At 46.5% G+C, this 17,485-nt stretch overlaps 1 protein-coding gene across 7 annotated transcripts in view; it reads left to right on the top strand.

Annotated features, from left to right (window-relative positions):
* The window catches only part of MEGF11 (multiple EGF like domains 11), a 408,014-nt gene that overhangs the window by 378,302 nt on the left and 12,227 nt on the right, over positions 1-17,485 (top strand). For 4 of the 7 annotated variants that reach the window (XM_088139201.1, XM_088139198.1, XM_088139199.1 and 1 more), the window contains exons 20-21: positions 2,640-2,768; positions 3,682-3,912. In XM_088139201.1, coding sequence (XP_087995327.1) covers positions 2,640-2,768; positions 3,682-3,912 — 360 coding nt within the window. Of the gene's footprint in view, positions 1-2,639; positions 2,769-3,681; positions 3,913-5,269; positions 7,255-9,586; positions 10,873-17,485 lie in introns of those variants that run through there. The other 3 variants (XM_088139202.1, XM_088139200.1, XM_088139203.1) reach the window with 3 other exon arrangements.

The following is a 17,485-nucleotide window of genomic DNA, read 5'->3' as shown; positions in this document are numbered from 1 at the left end:
TATTGCCTGAAGGAAAGCCCGGGTCTTCAAGGCCTTAAGGAAGGCAAACAGGGTCAGGACTACCTGAATCTTGGAGATAAACTGTTCCACAGGGCAAACACCATGGCACAGAAGACGTACCTCCCGGCTCCCACCAGATGATAATGTTTTATAGACAGCCCTGCGGCGTGTCCACCAGTCAGATCCTGTGGGACGAGCAGAGCCAGTTGGAGATAGAGGGCCATGCAAGTAACCTGGCTCTGAGGCCCTCAATGGGGGAGGAGGAGGCTGTGCCCCGCCTCAGTTCCCAACCATTGATAATAGAGAGGAGCGTTCTGCCCTTTGAGGGCATCAGAGGATCTTCCCTCCCCGTGTCACTCTGACTCCGGCTTTTTGGGAGGGGAGCAGGCTGTTTCTGGATCTGACCTTGGACCCCTTCTGCTGTTCAGACTCTGATAGAGCCAGGAGATTTGCATCTTGACGTTCTCTGCAAAGCCTTAGGATGAAGAGGAAGGGCAGCGAGCTGGGGCGTGTCCCCAAAACTTTCTTTCCCACTAGAGTAGCAGAGTCACCAGCTGTTTTACAGCCTGTCTTTTCATTTCTTATTGAATGTTGCCCAAAGAAACACAATAAACTGTTGCCAGATTTATTGTTACCATCACGGTAATTGTATGAATAAATTTTGTCACTGGCCATTCAATCATGTTCTCACTGATAGAAATATGGGGAACCAAATGTTGGCAGTCGGGAGAGAGAGGGAGGGGAAGAGCGAAGCGTAAAGTTGTGATGGCTTCAGGGCTGGCTTCAGTTCGGAGGGTCCCTGGAAAAGACATTCCTTTAGCAAGGACCCTTCATCGCTTGTCTGGCTCAAGGCTGCAGAACCCAAAACCCCAGAGAAATATATTTTCCTAAAGACTTGGGAGCAACTTTCAGTGTTTTCCAAAAGTTTTTGCCAATTTTGTTCAGGTTCAGTGTTACAGAAGGGGAAAACGTTGACTACATTAAGAGTAACCTGTGTTTAAATCATTTACAAAAAATAAATTAGAATCAATCAAATGTAATTTTGCAGATTTGGCCCGGTTATTCTGGGGATTTCCCACGGTGCCTTGGAGGGATATCCGTCGGGGGCATGGTGGGAAATTCATTGGAAAGCTAGGTCTGGCGGCCTGATGCTGTTCCCTGTGCCCTGCCATGAAGGGCAAGACAGAAGGAGGCTTAGCAGTGAGTGTTCATAATCCCAGAGGGATTTCTGGACTAGCCACGTCTCTATGCTCAGGGCAAAAACTCTCCCACACATTTTTTCCTCTTAATTTTGATTGGATTTCATGAACAAGCATTTGCTTTTGAAAAGGTTGTGGGAGGAGAACATTTGGGAGACGTGGCAAATGGTGTTCTTGCATTATTGAGCGCTCAGGCAGAGGAGGAGGGGTGTGCATGTCACAACTGTCTCTCCGGCGCTCTGCAGCCTCTCTGGCTTCCCATGTTTTCATTCAATCTCAAGGGAAAGGAAGCATCAGAGTTATAAAAAGATGGGTCACGGAGAACATCACCAACGGTAGCAGACCCATCTCAGTCACCCCTAACAAGAGAAGTGACTCAAAACCAAAACTGAAAGCCCTCTGAGGACCAGGTAAAAAAAGAGGAGCCTTCTTCTCAGAGGAGAAACAATTCTGGAAAATTTCAGCAGTAAAAGAGAAGAGGCCTCATCCAGAATCCAGTGACCAAGTTAATGGGGCTAAGCTCTCAGGGCATAACAAAGGAGATGAAAGCCATCAGACAGTTGATGTTTCTTCCCTATGAAGAAAGGTTGAAATCTTTTTCACTTGGTTTTCTTTAGTTTTTAGCAAAAGTGTGACTGAGACACAGGTGGATAGTAAAGTGCCCAGTGGCATAGGCTTAGCATTGTGGTCTCCACCAGACAGACCATTCACGGTGGAGGGGAGGGTCAAAAAAGTTGAAATAGTGACTACCACTTGTGAAGTCAACCCCCTGCCCCTTTTTATGTGCATCGCATGGACAACTTACATTAAAAAAATTATAGGGCCACATCTGCCATCTTGACTTTTTCAATAGCCCCCCCGTGGATGCCGCTGCCACCAGGCCAAATAGCAAAGGCCATTTTGACTTGAGGGCTCCAGGTGACATCCTGGAAGAGAGGTGGGCATCCACGAACCAGAGATCTCAGGTCATCCCCAAAGCTTTCTGTATTACCCTAAAAGGCCCAGTCACCCAAACTGGGCAGCAGGTCCTCTTTTTAAGAAGGAAGTGTTTTGCCTTCGATTTCAGAAGGAAAAGAAATATCTTCCTATTCTGCCTTTGCAGCCTTCCAGCACGTCTGCACACACACAAAACAGGCAAACGTGGAACGTTTGCAGCCCCCCGCCATGTCCTAGAGCAGTGTTTTTCAACCTAGGCAACCTTAAGATGGGTGGACTTCCACTCCCAGAATTCCCCAGCCTGCATGTCCTAGAGGGAGGCTGGGTAGTTTTCCTGGGGTTTTCCCATTAGCATCTTCTGATTTCTTCAGGGCAACCTGTCTTCCCTTCCAAAGGGAGAAGAACCATTTCAGAAGGTCCTCTGTTGCAAAAGTAATTCAGGTAACTGTGTTGGCGGAAGGCTGGGCTGTTCTTTCCAGACACTTTTTCACCTTGAATTTTCAGAGTGTCCACAAGGAACGTTTGGTTACGGTTGCCAGCAGCTCTGCGAATGCATGAATAATGCCACCTGTGACTATGTTACAGGTACCTGTTACTGCAGCCCCGGGTTCAAAGGAATCAGGTGTGATCAAGGTGAGGCAACTCCTCCTCCTTTCAATGGAGCCTTCCACTCTGTCTGGGGCCACTCTTCCAGAACAGCTCAAAGACTTCCCTGGAAAACCAGAATCCATGGGCACTTACAGCCTGGAAAAAATTCACATGGGAGGGGAGAAGGGGAGGGTCTGCGGACTGTATGGCTTTTGCTCAACTTTTTCCATGAAAACTAGAAACTGGAACCCTTTCAAATGAAAGCTGAAATGCTCAGGTTTAAGCAGGAATGGCATGGTGGTAGAGGTGGAGACACAGCCATGGATCAAGGGAGGCATTTGCTCCTCTAGGATAAAACATTCTGATTCTAATGCCACCGTGCTTCATTGTCCTGTTTGGGGCATTCATTCTCTCCCAAATATCTCCTTGAAGGATGTCTGAAGGGGGATCAAAAAAGTCCGCATGGGGGCCACAACTATGCACAATACAGGTAGAAAAGGGTGGAGCTTTGGTTCCACGGTTGTGGCCCCCAACTTGACTTCTTCGACCAGCTCTCTGTGGACACTCCTGTCCCCTTGCACTTCTGTGGATAAGGAAGATTTGCCCAGAATCATTGGGAGAGGCCATCTGCGTAGCACTGGTTCCCCCAGCTGAAATGAATAAGAACAGGCTGGCATGTGGGGCAGAGATGCACCCTGTAAAATCATTAAAGGAGAGGAAGGCTAGCTTATGTTTCCTTCCAATGGGCACGGGGGCACAGAGTAGCCCTCCAGGTGTTGCCACACCATGTCTCCCAGCATCCCTCACTATTGGGGCTGCTGGGAACTGTAGTTTGGCAACATGCTTCAGACGAGCTGGTGGAAAGGTTTAATATCTGTAATCCCCATAATAGCGGCCCTTTCTTGAACCTGGCCTCCGCCACTTAATTTAATGGTGCATTGTGAATTATTTTTAACAGCGGCTCTCATGATGGAAGAATTAAATCCCTATACTAAAATTAGCCCAGCTCTTGGATCTGAGAGGCATTCAGTGGGAGCAATCTCTGGAATTATTATCCTCCTGCTAATTATTATGGTTTTGCTGGCACTGTTTGTGTGGTATCGACGTAAGCAGAAGAAGGGGCACGACATGCCGAGCGTCTCGTACACCCCAGCCATGCGGATGACCAACACCGATTACTCACTCTCCGGTAAGGGGTCTTTGGATGAGAACGGCGTCAGCCAAAGGGGAGGGGAAGTGTTTTTCTCTCGGAAACAAGGGCTGCTTTTCCCCGTGGCATTGGCTAATTTCGTCCCCCCAACCTTGGCTTGGAAGTGTGCATGAGCTGGGACCACAGGGAGCTGACAGAGGAGCAAAATCAATTATCCCCAACACATTCCTTGCTGACCACAGCAGCAGTTTTCCAAGGTTCGGTCTTGTCTAAGCAAGGGGGTCGGAATTCTCCGTGGCAGGACAATGCTCCTTTTGCACATTCAAAGTTCTCTAGAAGGGATTCCATCTTCCCTTTCTTAAAGTTGCACGTTGGCGGTTTAGAGATGGTCTTGGAACAGCAGTTTGAGGCTCCTAGGGCACAGGTTGCCCTATTCCCACTGGAAACTGGGGCACTGGAGGTGATCTACCCCATCCCAGCATCTGTGCCTTGGTTATTTCCCGTTATGGTCTTCTAAAGCAAAAGTGGACAACCTGAGGACCTCTTTAAAAAAACAAAAAAAGACTCCAACCCTCCTTTCTGTATTTTTGTGGCCCTGGACTTCCCCATAAGCACGGCTGCCAAAAATCAGCTGCAGTTTTTAGCCATTTTCTGGTAGGAACCTGCAAAACCTAAAATAAGCTTCACATTGTGAAACCTCAGACTTCCTTCCAGTCGAGGGCAAGGAGGAAGCAGAAGATCCTGACCTGCTGATGTGTGACATGGCTACTCCCCTCTGCCTAGTTACTCCACCCAACCTTCTCAAAAGGCCTCCCAGTTACCTGCTCTGTTTGGAAGGTGGTTTGGAAGGCAAAATTAGTCCTGAAGGCAGCTACAACCACTCTAGCAGGGGCTGCTACCTGAGGCTTCAAGACCTGTATGGGCTCGGTTCCTTTCTGGTGAACTCAAGAGCATGGACAGGCTCAGAGGCAGGGTCCCCCTTGTGCATGAGCTTCCCATGCTCTCAGCTCACCCAAGAAGCAGGAAACATCTAAAGACTGCAGCTTGGGGTCTTCAAAATCCTCAGGTCCTTCAAGGTAGGCCTGGTTAAACAATAGACAATGCCAGGATTCCAGGAAGGCTATTTTATTGTTCTAGGGCAGTGTTGTCCAAACTTGGGCACTTTAAGATGAGTGGACTTCAACTCCCAGAATTCCCCAGCCAGCATGGCTGGCTGGGGAATTCTGGCAGTTGAAGTCCACTCATCTTAAAGTGCCCAAGTTTGGACAACACTGTTCTAGGGTATATTAAAAGGATCATGAAACCCTGCCCCAAATCTTCATTGCCCCCTTTTAAGGATAGCAAGATTAAGGCAGGGCTGTTCTGAGTCCCTTTCTCACGCTTTCCACTTTCCCAGGACCCAGCAACCATTTCTCCTCTCCTGTCCCTTTTCTCAAGGCCAGAGCACAAAGCCTCTACGGTTCCCCTTTGAGACCTCCAAAAGCTCTTTCATCTGTATGTGCAGAAGTGAAATGTATAGAAGATATGACTGAGGAGGATCAGTTGCATGTATTTAATTTTAATTTGATGGAAATGAAATGAAATGAAATGAAAAGTGAAGTCTTCTCAGTCATGGCGTTGCCCTGTTCCCCCCGGAGGCTGGAAAATGGGATCCCCTTGACGGATCTGAAAGCTGGGAGATCCCAGGGTTTAGACCAGGCTGGGAAGGTGAATTTCATCTCAGAAGAAGCCACTGCAAGGAGTTCTCTGGTTGGCCAAGAAATGTTGTGGCATGGCTTGGCTTGACCTGAGGACATCTTTACCTTTCTTAACCTACGTTAAGCTACACTTTGACCACCCTCCACTGTATGATTTTCATGCTGCTCCTTCATCTATTTCAGTTGTATTATTGTTGATTGATTCTCCTTCCTTCCTTACATTTACATAGTTTGGTGCCATGCATGAAGTCACATTTTATATTTATCCTCACAACAGCAACTTTGTGAGCAGGGGAGGTGCGAACAGGAAGTGGTCAATTTTTTAAAAAAAAAAAGTCAAAACGGCTGCCATCTTAGCCTTTGGACCAGCGTCAGGCAGCAAACCCCATTTTAAAGAGGAGATCTGAATGATTCGTTCCCCTAATATGAAACTGCACGTACTTATTTTGGCTGTCTTATATTGGTTAGAACGTTCTCTGGCATTCTTAAATGGTGATGTGTAAGTGCTCAGCAAGGAAATGGCGCCATACATTATACACAGTTCACTTTGCCCAGCCCTCCTGTTAAAACGCGGCTCGTAAGGCTGAGTAATTGTGTAGTGAAAGTCCGGCCCCACCTACTGGTTGCAGCTTTGACCTTGGCACAGGTTAACGTGTAGGACCTGCGCATCCTGCAGTCTGAAAAGGTTACCCACGCCTGCGTTAGAAAACCACAGGCTTCCCCACAAAACGCACCCTGCAGACCCCTTGGCATCTTTTTTCCATTCATTGCCGTTTTCACCTTCCTGTCCTACCCCCCTGCGAGAAAAGGGGACACAGACGAACTCCATGTTAAATAGGTAGCACACCCGTTATTCCCTATAAGGACCTCCCAGCTGTATCTGCGTACGGGTTTTCCAAGCCAAAGAGACACCTATCAAATTAAGAAACACAGCACAAGTGCCAAGCAGGCGAGTTAAACCATTTCAGCCAACTCGACGTGCCTCTGGAATCGGCCTCAAATGGATCGTCTTCTCCTGGTGCCAAGTCAGAAGCCGCTTCCTTCAACGCCTAGTCCTTGCGTCTGCACTTGGCCTGTTTTCAAGGGTACTTGCTAATGCTCCACAAGGTTTCTCCTCTTTATGGACTAGAACAGCAGACCTTTGCGTTGCAAGCAGCTCTAGGGGTTGTATTTAATTTCTGTTGGCAACCAGAACAGAGCAGACCAGCCGGAACATTTTAAAAAGCCACCCATGCTTTGCTGAGCAGAGTAAATCTTCCTTAATTATTTTAGAGGCTGGTTCATGAAGAGAGAACCTGGGTCCCCAAAGTGAGAGGAGTATAGATTTCTAGGTAAGGAGAATAAATGCGCAGTGCCAACTCAGCTGTAAACAGGCTTCTTCCCAGCTGCCAGTTCTGCTCTAAAGGTCACCGGGATATGAGAACAGAGGCTCTGATGTCCTCCTCCGTGGTGGCAGAGGTGTGGAAAGATTCCTAAAACAAATCTCTATCAGCAACCGACAAGTGTTGGTCGTTGCGACAAGCAGAGTCTGGAATATTGCAAGTTCAGCAAGACCCATATGCGCTGCTGCGCTTCCCTTCCCCAAAAGCCAGGCCATCAGGGAAGATGGGTCTTGAGAATGGCCCTAATGCAGAATTGTTTTGCTTTCAGATGTCCATCATTAACTTAAGACAATGTTTCTCAACCTCAGCAGCCTTAAGATGGGTGGACTTCAACTCCCAGAATTCCCCAGCCAGCAATGCTGGCTGGGGAATTCTGGGAGTTGAAGTCCACCCATCTTAAGGCTGCTGAGGTTGAGAAACATTGACTTAAGAATATAAGAAGAACCTGCCCATTGGATGCCTTTGGGATGCAAGCTCCACCCCTTTCTTACCTAGCCATGATGTCATAGCACATGAACAATAGGGGTGGAGTTTGCATCGTGAAGCCATATCTCTGCCCCCAACCTTGCTAGACTGGGCCTTCTGCCCACTTAGTCCAGCATTCAGGGTCTCCCAAGGTCAAGCTGGATGCATCTGGGAACTTCACAAACTTGACTTGGAGGGCAGAACGCCCTTTTCATTGTCGCTTCCAAACAACCAGTAGTGAAGGCTCCTAAGAACAGTTCAGGAGATGGTCCATCAGCACCATGATTAGTAGCCAGAGGTGTCCGCAGGGCATGATCAAAAAAGTCAAGGTGGAACCATGATGATATGATCGAAATTCAGCGTCTAGTTTATGTGCAAAGGCATAACTTTGATCACGCCATGGTGGCACCATCTTGACCATCTGCAGCCACTGCTATTAGTAGCTGTTGATAGCCTGATCCTCCATGAACCTCTCCAGACTCCTTTAAAAACCATCCAAACTGTTTGCCTTGACCCAATCCCACAATTTAGGCACCGCGTGAAAAAATGATCTCCTTTTGTTTGTCCTAAATCTCCCTGCATTTCATTTCAGAGAATAAAAACCTGATTTGTGAATTTGTGTAAATGGTCATATAAATAAACTTAGGGGGGATGACAGTGAGTTGCACCATCAAGAGAAAATATCTGAGTCCTGCCCCACAAGTCCAGCCATTCAGAATTAAGTTTGTTTTGAAAGGCATTGCATGCCTCCCAATCGTTGAATCCTAGGGTGGGAAGGGACCTTGAAGGTCTTCTAGTCCACCCCCCTGCCCAGTGCAGGAATCCCCCTACCATTCTGGACAAATGGCTCTCCCGTCTTTTGCTGGACATCCAAATGTAGATGTACATAAAATAATTGTATTACCCCCTATGCCCACTAGGTGGCAGCACCTAACTGACCTTAGTTGGTCTTGAAAAGCTAAGCTAGGTCAGATTGGGTTAAGACTTGGATGGGAGACCACCAGGGAAACCCACCACTGTAGGCTAGGTTGGAATGTTTTGTTTTGCTTTTTAAGCCCCAAAAGAGAGCAGCAAGCCACTTCTGAACTGGTGCCCAGAAAGCTTTGTGAAGTTGCCAGAATTCGAGCAGGCACTATTTTCGTGCTGTTCTGTCTGACGCATGACTCAGTGGCCCTGGCTGTTGCAAGACAGAAGCCAAAATGGGGGTGGGGGGCTCATAGCTTTTAAACATCTCCATTTCCCTCCACCTGGGCAAAATTCCTCTTAAGAAGATTGTGCATCCGTTTTTCACTCCATCCCTACTTTCAATTAGCATTGGTTTGGGCTCATACGAGGATGGGTGGGTAGTAGCACAGCTGGGGGGAGAGAAAATTGTAGCAGCAAGAGCAAATATGCTCATGTATCCCAAAGAAGAGGACGAGGCAGCCCGGATGCTTACTCAGGAGTAGGAGTAACATCTGGGCAAGGCAAGGGGCTTGATTTATTTTGCTTTCTACTGACATGCCTGCCTGAATCCTAGGATCCTCAGGTCGGAAGGGACCCTGGGGGTCTTCTAGTCCAACCCCCTGCCCAGGGCCTCAGGATCCTCAGACCATCCCAGAAAAACGGCTCTCCAATTTTGCCTTGAAAACCTCCAGTGAGGGACCCCCCTGAGGCCAAGACACAGGCTAACTAACCAGTGTTAGGACTTGCAATCTCTAGGTTGACCGGTTAACCAACCCATTTTAAAAAAGCTGGTGGGGGGGATGGCTTCAGACCCTAGGAACTCCAGTCTCCCTCCCAGTCACTGCGGCACTGCAGAACAATCACCAAGCCCGGGGACCGGACGGAAGGGGTCCAAAGCACATCTCTGCTCCTGCAGAGCCTCCTCCTCCATGTGCCGTGGGTTGTCCAGATGGAAAGTCTTGAGCTGGGATAAGAGGGGGAACACACTTCCAGCATGGCGCACCTAACGTCGTCTTTTGGCTGCCTCTTCAGGCTGATGTGAGACACAGTCCCAGCACGAGGAAGCCGTGGGCCGCTTTTGCTCCAGGGCAAGCAGGCCGTGTGGACGTGGCCTTTGAGTCACTAGAAATAAGACTTGTGAACTCCCCCACTGTGTTTAGAGATGCTTGTCTGTGGCAGGCCCTGCTTTTTCACACCTGTGTATCACTCCTATCTTTAACCCAGAAGCCAGCCATCGCCAACGGAAGTGCCGTGCCACTGAATTTTCCAGCTCAGCAACCAACCTTTTTATTTCATTGGTGAAGGCTTCTAAATTAAGCCTTTAATTACTACAAGATAAACAAAGGTGTGCTTCATTTCCTTCTTGCGCTGGCTTTTAAAAGTCACTTGCTTTCCTCTGGTAGCTGAACCGGTCAAGTCTGCAAGTAGCTTAATCGCTAAATTGAGACGGCTTTATTCTTTCGGACAAAGTGTTGCTCTTTCGATCTTGCTTGATTGACAGCAAATAATCATTAAAGGAGAGGGGCCGGCGTGCTTTGAATGGGTGACCTTGTTATCCGCAACGGAATGGATTTTGGCCAAGGAAGGGGAAAACACTGGGCTGATTAACAGCGCCTTTCCATAGAGACTCGGCTCCGTCGAGATTTCCTTTTCCTGAGCACTTCATCTGCTTTTCTCTGTTCGCGGGGTGGGGGAGTGTCTCCCTCACCATATTTCACTTGGTAAGAGATTCTGTGCCAAGAAAAAGCTATTTTCCATAACCCATGTTTCACAGTAATGTTCCTCTCAGGCAGAGTTCATTTGGGAAGGTGTGACAACGCGGGTGCTGACCGTGTGAGTTCTCCTGGAGGAAACTCTGGCGGTGCCATTCAGCCTCTGCCAGTTGATGGTTTCATTGGCGTTTCCAGTACTTCCAAGCATATCTTCTCTGTAAGGACCAGATGCTTGCCTTTTTTGACCCCCAACAAAAAAAGATGAGATGATCAGGAAGCTGAATTCCAGATTTAATATTTTCACTTGAGGAAGGAACGGCTCTACCGCTTGGGAGACCTCAGTGGCTCCGGCAGCAAGGAGAACCTGTGCCTGGTGCAACCTGGTTGAGTTAGCCTTGCCTGCGTGATCTGTGCCCAGATCATCTCAATATTGGGTTCTGTAGTGCATTTGAAGTGGAGCTACCTTTGAAAATCAGTCCACGTGCCTGTCCCCTGAAAACATGGCACTGGTTTCTCCAGGTCCAATATTAGGTGTTAAAATTAAATTAAACCCTTCCACAGCCTGCCATCCCTTATACTACTCATTCCAGAAACTAAGATCAGATGGGGAGGCCCTGCTGATGATCGGACCATTAGGTTCAGCTCACCGTGGGGTTGGCAACATACTGCCTTCCTAGGAACAAAGCCCCATTTATTAAGGGGAGTTCTGCTGACCACCCCCCATGTCCCCTTCTTTTAGATGACAGAAGTCATACCAGTTGAACCTCACAATTGGTGGGATAGGAAGTCTGAAAGTTCTCAAATAGATGGCTGTAGTATTATGTTTCTTTGTTTAAAATAAATCCTTTTAACATGTTTCATTTCATGTTGATTTTGATGGATTGTTGATTTATTTGATTGATTGATTGATTGATTGATTGATTATGTGCCATGAAGTCAGTGTTGACTCTGAGTGACCACATAGATAATCAAATCAAATCAAATCTTTATTACAATCAAAGACCAGCATAAACCACATAGATATTCTCCTCAAGTTGATTTTATTACAATAGTTTTATTCAAGATTGTATATACTGTGTTCTTGTAAACAATAAATCTCGGCTCCTTCAGGAGGAAGATCAATATAGAAATAAAACAGTAACAATAATAACTTGATAACAGTTGACACATTATTATTATAAATATTATTATAAATCTTAAGATATATCTATTTTTTTAATCTAATCTAGCTCTGTAGTTGCTAAGAGTCAACACTGACTTCATGGCACATAGTCAGTCAATATCATTTATCTGTGAGTTGCTCCTGATTCCTGGTGCTAATCATATTAACTATTTATTAATATTTTATTATTAAATTTAGAAATTCCCTAACATTTATGAAGTACAGTAAGGAGAATAGAGCAAAATAAGACTGCCTCAGGTTTTTAATCTAATAGACATAATAAAGAGAGAAAAAGGAAAGGAGTGGGAGAAATTAAGCCAGTTCAGGCACCAGTTCTTAAACTGAGATCACTGTGTACTTCTAGGACAATGTTTCGCAACCTTGACAACTTTAAGATGTGAGGACTTCAACTCCCAGAATTCCCCAGCCAGCATGGCTGGCTGGGGAATTCTGGGAGTTGAAGTCCACACATCTTAAAGTTGCCAAGGTTGTGAAACACTGTTGTAGGAGAACCTGAATGTCTACTAGTTTGGTCCTGGTATATCTGAAGGGTTGAGTTTTGCTATCTTGTTCCCTGTTCAGAACCAACCCAATGGACAGAGTTGTGCTAGAGGAGTAACAGAGACTATCACCTTATATTTCATTGCCAATTTGATGACCTGCAGGAGAAGATACTTTAGTGTGAGTGAGTCTGTTGCCTCCCCCACTTAAGATCCACTCATCTGCTCCATCCTGAGAAGCAGGGTTATGCTTCCATCTCCTTGTTATGTTTTCTTTCATCTTGGGTACATCAGGAGGGTTCATTTTACATAAGAGGCCCTTCTAATTAGCCTGAAATCTTTGCTTTTGATTTAAAGGTATTGTAGTGAGTGATGTTTGGGTCCTCTCTTATCATAACGCTCATATTTCATTTTATTTTGTTTTTACTTTCCATTTTAATTGCCCGTCAGCTAGAACAGCCCCATTATTGGGTTGTATCTCAGGGACTTCTGAAGCTCAGCAGAACTGATGCTTGTTTGTCAAAAGCACAGATATCAAAGGGGAGATTTTAGGATACTTTGTGGCTGTGTGTACAGAACGTACTGGACTACAAGGGTGTCTGCAGGGTATGGTAAAAAAAAAAAGCGAATATAATGGCTGTGATGGTATGATCAAAGTTCTGCGTATTGTTTATGTGTACATAAAAATGGGTAGAGCTTCAATCACACCATCATGGCCACCATCTTCACTTTTTTTTTATCATGCCCAATGGATGCCCTGGCTACACTAGGCTAAAATGGTTTGGGTACGGTACTTTGATCCCAACCATAGTCTTAACAAGTTGTATGAAGCCATGATATCATTTATTTGCTTGGCTGTCACATGGTCCATGAAGACAGCTATTGTGTTTTGTTAACTTGAATTAGGGTTTAGTGTGCTTGCAAACCCATCCAGTGTCTTCAGTGCCTTTTTGGTAGGGTTCAGAAGAAGAGGATAGGAGGGAATGAAGTCCCGCTTGGTCCAATATTTGAAATGAATGTTCTTAGATGCAGAAGTGGCACCTCCAAGATAAAGAAGGGCGCATCAGCGGTGTTCCTGCTGGAAGAGCATGGCAGCTCATTCCATCTGCTCCACAGAGAGATGTCTCTTTCACCTGGCTGACCAAACCTGTGGAACAGCGTGCATTTCTCTTCCCCTCACATCTTCCCACCTCCAAGCTCCTATCTGATCAGTTTGAGGCAAGAGCTTTCAGAGGAGATTGTGGGGGGTGGGAGGGGGAGAGGAGGGGAGAAAGAGAATGCCAGCTCTAACATGAAATGCAGGAGTACCTTGGCATGCCTCTGTTGCTAAATCCAAGCTGGTGGTCCTGACCTATCTGAGGCCAGTGACCCATCACCATCGAGACCATTATAAGGCTGCACTAGTTTCCAGAACTGCAAAGGGAACAAATATGGGGGGGGGGGAGGTATTTTGATGGAGGGAAGAGGCCTCTGACTCAGTCTGACTCTACCCCCACCCATGACAGCCCTCTCTTGCAGGCCTTTGTACTTGTTGCATGGACTTCAGGAGGACGTTCCAACCTTTGTCTCCTGGATTCCTCATCCCCAGGAGATAATGTTAACCATCAGTGCAATGTCTTTCCTTCTCCTGGGTTAGGTGAGAAGCAGCACCCGTCTGCGTGCAAACGTTGGTAGTGCAGGGCAGCCGGACCTAAAATGAGGCCATTGCAAAAACAGCTCTCAGGACTTTCTGTGGGGTTTGCAGAGGTGTGTGGAAGCCCTGAAATGACAGCCTGAGGAGGCTGAGGCATGCTCCTCCCTAACCACAGGAGGCTGAGTCAGCTGGAAAACAAGAGCAAAGGTGTGGGGAGGTGGAATGTTGTTTCCGGCAGGGCTGGCTGGACCAGGAGCATCCCCGTGTAGAGATGTGGAGATGCCCGGCACCATTTTGTTGCAGGGCTGACTTTGTTCTCTTCTCTCTGTGTAGAATGCCCGTGCTCAACAAAAGCATTGCACACTGGCCTTCAGAAGACTTTAGGATGGTGGGAACCTTTACTTTTTTACCTGGAGTGAAAGAAAACGAAATCAGGTTTTGGAGGAAGGATAGGTTTGTAGCGCAACTTCTCTGACACTGAATTTTTCTGCTCTTAAAAAAGATGCAGAAGGCAAACATTTCTCATTTGCCCTGAGGCTTCCTGTTAGGAATATAAAAGACAGGTAAAGCTTTGATTGTACTGTCCCAGCCCCCACCTTGACTTTTTTGACCACACCGTGTGGAGTTCCCTGTGTCCTATGCAGAGCATAAAGCGGTGATGTTCTTGGTCAATTTGCAAAGTATCTACAGTAGAGCTTCTCAACCTTGGCAACTTGAAGATGGGTGGACTTCTGGAGTTGCCCAGAATTCCCCAGCCAGCATGGCTGGTTGGGGAATTCTGGGAGTTGAAGTCCACCCATCTTCAAGCTGCCCAGGTTGAGAAAGACTGATCTGCAGTGATGCATCATCTAATAAGACACCCCCTTTAGAAGCAACTAGGTTTGGGGACTATACATGCCCAAAGGACTCTGAAATCTTCTCTCCAATTGGATATTTACCTATTGGGCAAGATCACTCCCGAATTTGCCTGTAGGAGTTATTCTTTTCCTCCTGCTGACCAGCTTTTCTTGCCTTGTAGCCTTGCATGAATAAGAAGGTGATGCATTTGGGTGCAACCGTATCCAGGTCGGTGGGTGTAGAGACAGGGTTCCTGCACCCAGATCAGCTAGGTTTTGCCACTGAGTTCTCCCTGGTTTTCTTCTTCACTTGAAAAACTTGTCCAGATCCGGGGAGGTGACGGAAGCCAGAGGCAGCGGTGGGGGAGTTAAAAACTCAAGATGCTAGCCACAATCTCTTTTCAAGGTGGGGCTCCAACCACACGGTTGCAACCATGATCTCCCCTCCCCCGTGTTTGAGGTCTGGAGTTCTTTCTAACCATGATTGCCCCCCCCCAAAAAACCCTTCCCCTCCAGAAACCTTTCCAAAAAGCATGGTTTTTCATCATTTTGAGGTGGAGAAAGCATGAAAACTCCCTAGTTTAAAAACTAGTTTAAGAATAGCAAAGAACCCCCTCTAAAAACAATCAGTCCTAGCAAACATGCAGGAAAAAGACAGAAATTCCTGCTTCAGCTTCATGGCCCTGCCCACTGATTGCTCATTTCCATCCCCCACCCCCCAAAAAATTAAGTAGGTCTCTCTGGGCATCCAGAGGATATCCTGTCCTGCCTTAGTTGTTACAATGTGTTTATTAACATAAATTGGGCTCTACTAAGACCTGGATTCTGTAGTATTTTTTCCTACTGAGTGCAAATTTGCCTATTTTAATTTTATACATTTTATTCAGCCAACATCATACAGAGAGGAGGGACAACCAGCACCTCCCACCCACCCACCTGACCTGTTCCCGTAGTTGGACGGTGAATATTAGACACATGCACACAGATACAGAGAGTGGCAGGTGAACAAACATCTTGCATTTTCCTTTGTCTGAAATTACACTAATAGGAAAATAGGAATTCTCCCCTTGCCACATAAGTATTACATTTAATGCTCCCCCACCATTTGCCATTGCCAAGCCTAGAAACTCAAAATTACAATGTGCAGTTGCTTCCTGCATTCATCTTGGAGAAACTGCTTAAACGTAGTCTCAAAATGAGCCTGTTCTTATGACCTCTTGAAAGTGAAGGATGGTTGCAGTCTTGTGGAAACAAGTGTTCTCTCCCAAAGGCATTCAGACAACTCAGATCTGTGCACCTACTTTGCCCTTTTCCCCTCTGATGTCTACATGCTATCAGTAGCTGCTAAAAGGAGACAATGGCTTGTAGAATGGTTAATGCTTGGCACCCCATTGATTTTACATAGCTCCTTGACAGCTGGGGTCTTCTTCCCACCTGCCTGCTCCTTGCTTTGGCTGAAAAAGAGCAACCCAACATCCCTTCTTCCATCCTGTTGAGCACGTAGGGTCCAGGCATCATCTCCCAACTCAAGATCAGAGGGAGCAATATTTATGTATTTCCCATTTTTCTGCAGATGTGTAATGGTATGGGAAAAAGACCTTGGGAGGCAGGGGGAAGAGATGCTGCTTAGGGAACAGTCAGATAAGAGACTTGCAAGATTGATGTCAGCCTTACCAGGTGGGCCAGACAGAGTCTATCTGATAAGGCTGACATCAATCTTGCAAATCTCTTATCAACCATTCCTTGGGCAGCATCTCTTCCCCCCGTCTCCCAAGGCCTTTCCCACATACTATTACAAGTTGCTTGTGAGATGAATAGTCATCAGAACTCATACATTACGGGAAAAGACTTCAAAGGTCTATACCATAGTGGACATCCCCTGGGCAGGAGAGGTGACCCAGCCAGAGTTGATGTTAGGAAAGTGGTGAACAATCAGGCAATCCGTAGCCACCAGGCACACATGGCCAGCATTTGGTTGCAGCAAAATGGTTCAGTCTTGCTCTCCAGATGGCCCAGAGCACCATATATCACAGTTCCACCAAAAACAAAAATTTAACTGCTTTCCATGATCTGCGGTTGTCTTTGAAGACCCTCTCGATCAGTGTTTTTCAAACCTGGCAACTTTAAGAGGTGTGGACTTCAACATGCTGGCTGGGGAATTCTGGAAGTTATAACTAATAACTTATAACTGGAACTAATAAGAGCAAGAGCTTTACCCCCACCTTTGAAATAAATTTCAGAAACACCTTCCCTTTCATCACGTAGGATGACAGCTGGGAATGAAAGCCAACAGAGTTCCTCAGCCCTGCAGTAAACCAAGCTCTAGCCCTTCTTGTAGCATGCGCACACACACGTTTTGCACACAGAAAGTCGGAATTTCTGATACCGTCGCTGATAGAAAGCTCTCACGTTCCAAGCAAGGGTGTCTGCAGGATATGGTAAAACCAACCAAGATGGCGGCCAGGATCAAAGCTCTGCCTGGTTTTTATGTGTGTTGTGACACCCCTGAATCCAGGCCTGACAAAGTGAAGGAGCTGCATCTAATTGGATACAGTCATGAGCTCAGTGTGGATGCTCAATATTAGTAGAAGGCAGCTTCTGATGTTCCTGGTGGGACAATTGATGCCTTCACCCAGCAATGCCCTTTCAAGAGTTGGGAGCAGCCTGTAACAGACACAAGAGAGAGAAAGTGAAATTTCTCAGTTCACACAGGCACTGAATTATTTTTAAGTATAAAGAAGAACCAAGCTTTCATTTTCTTGCAGCCTTGTTTTTGAACTAAAACAAAAAAGGAGTATATTTGGAGAGCTTTGAAAACTATTTAGCCTAAGGATGTGCTCCATCTCTTGCATGACCTCTGACTATTCTTGCAGTTCATTTCTTGCCGGTGGCCCCCTTCTCCTCCTTCTCCCTATTCCTTCTCATCCCAGTACTTGAGTGAGCTATCAAAATAACCAAGGGAATTGTTGTTATGGCCTGTGGGTCAAACTTGGTTTCTGGGGACTAGAAGGCCAACTCCATCCAGGGTTTTTTTGCAACATTTTCAGAAGGAGCTTCATGGTATCTATTTCTGGAGTGTTTTTCAACTTTTCAGCCTAGGGCTGAGGGGGACTGGCCCAAAGTCACCCAGCTGGCTTCCATGCCTAAGGGAGGACTAGAACTTGGGTCTCCTAGTCTAGCAAATTTAACTACTACCCCAAACTGACTCTATACAGCCAAGAGAGGGAGCTTCCTTAAAACAGAGTCTCTGGATTAATTGACATGGGTTCTTTTAGAGACC

This window comes from Python bivittatus, unplaced genomic scaffold, assembly GCF_059951505.1.
Source record: "Python bivittatus isolate LINGU-HERP-01145 unplaced genomic scaffold, Pbiv_v1 ctg000210_np1212, whole genome shotgun sequence".
Taxonomy (NCBI): domain Eukaryota; kingdom Metazoa; phylum Chordata; class Lepidosauria; order Squamata; family Pythonidae; genus Python; species Python bivittatus.
This window is presented reverse-complemented; position numbering and strand designations above follow the sequence as displayed.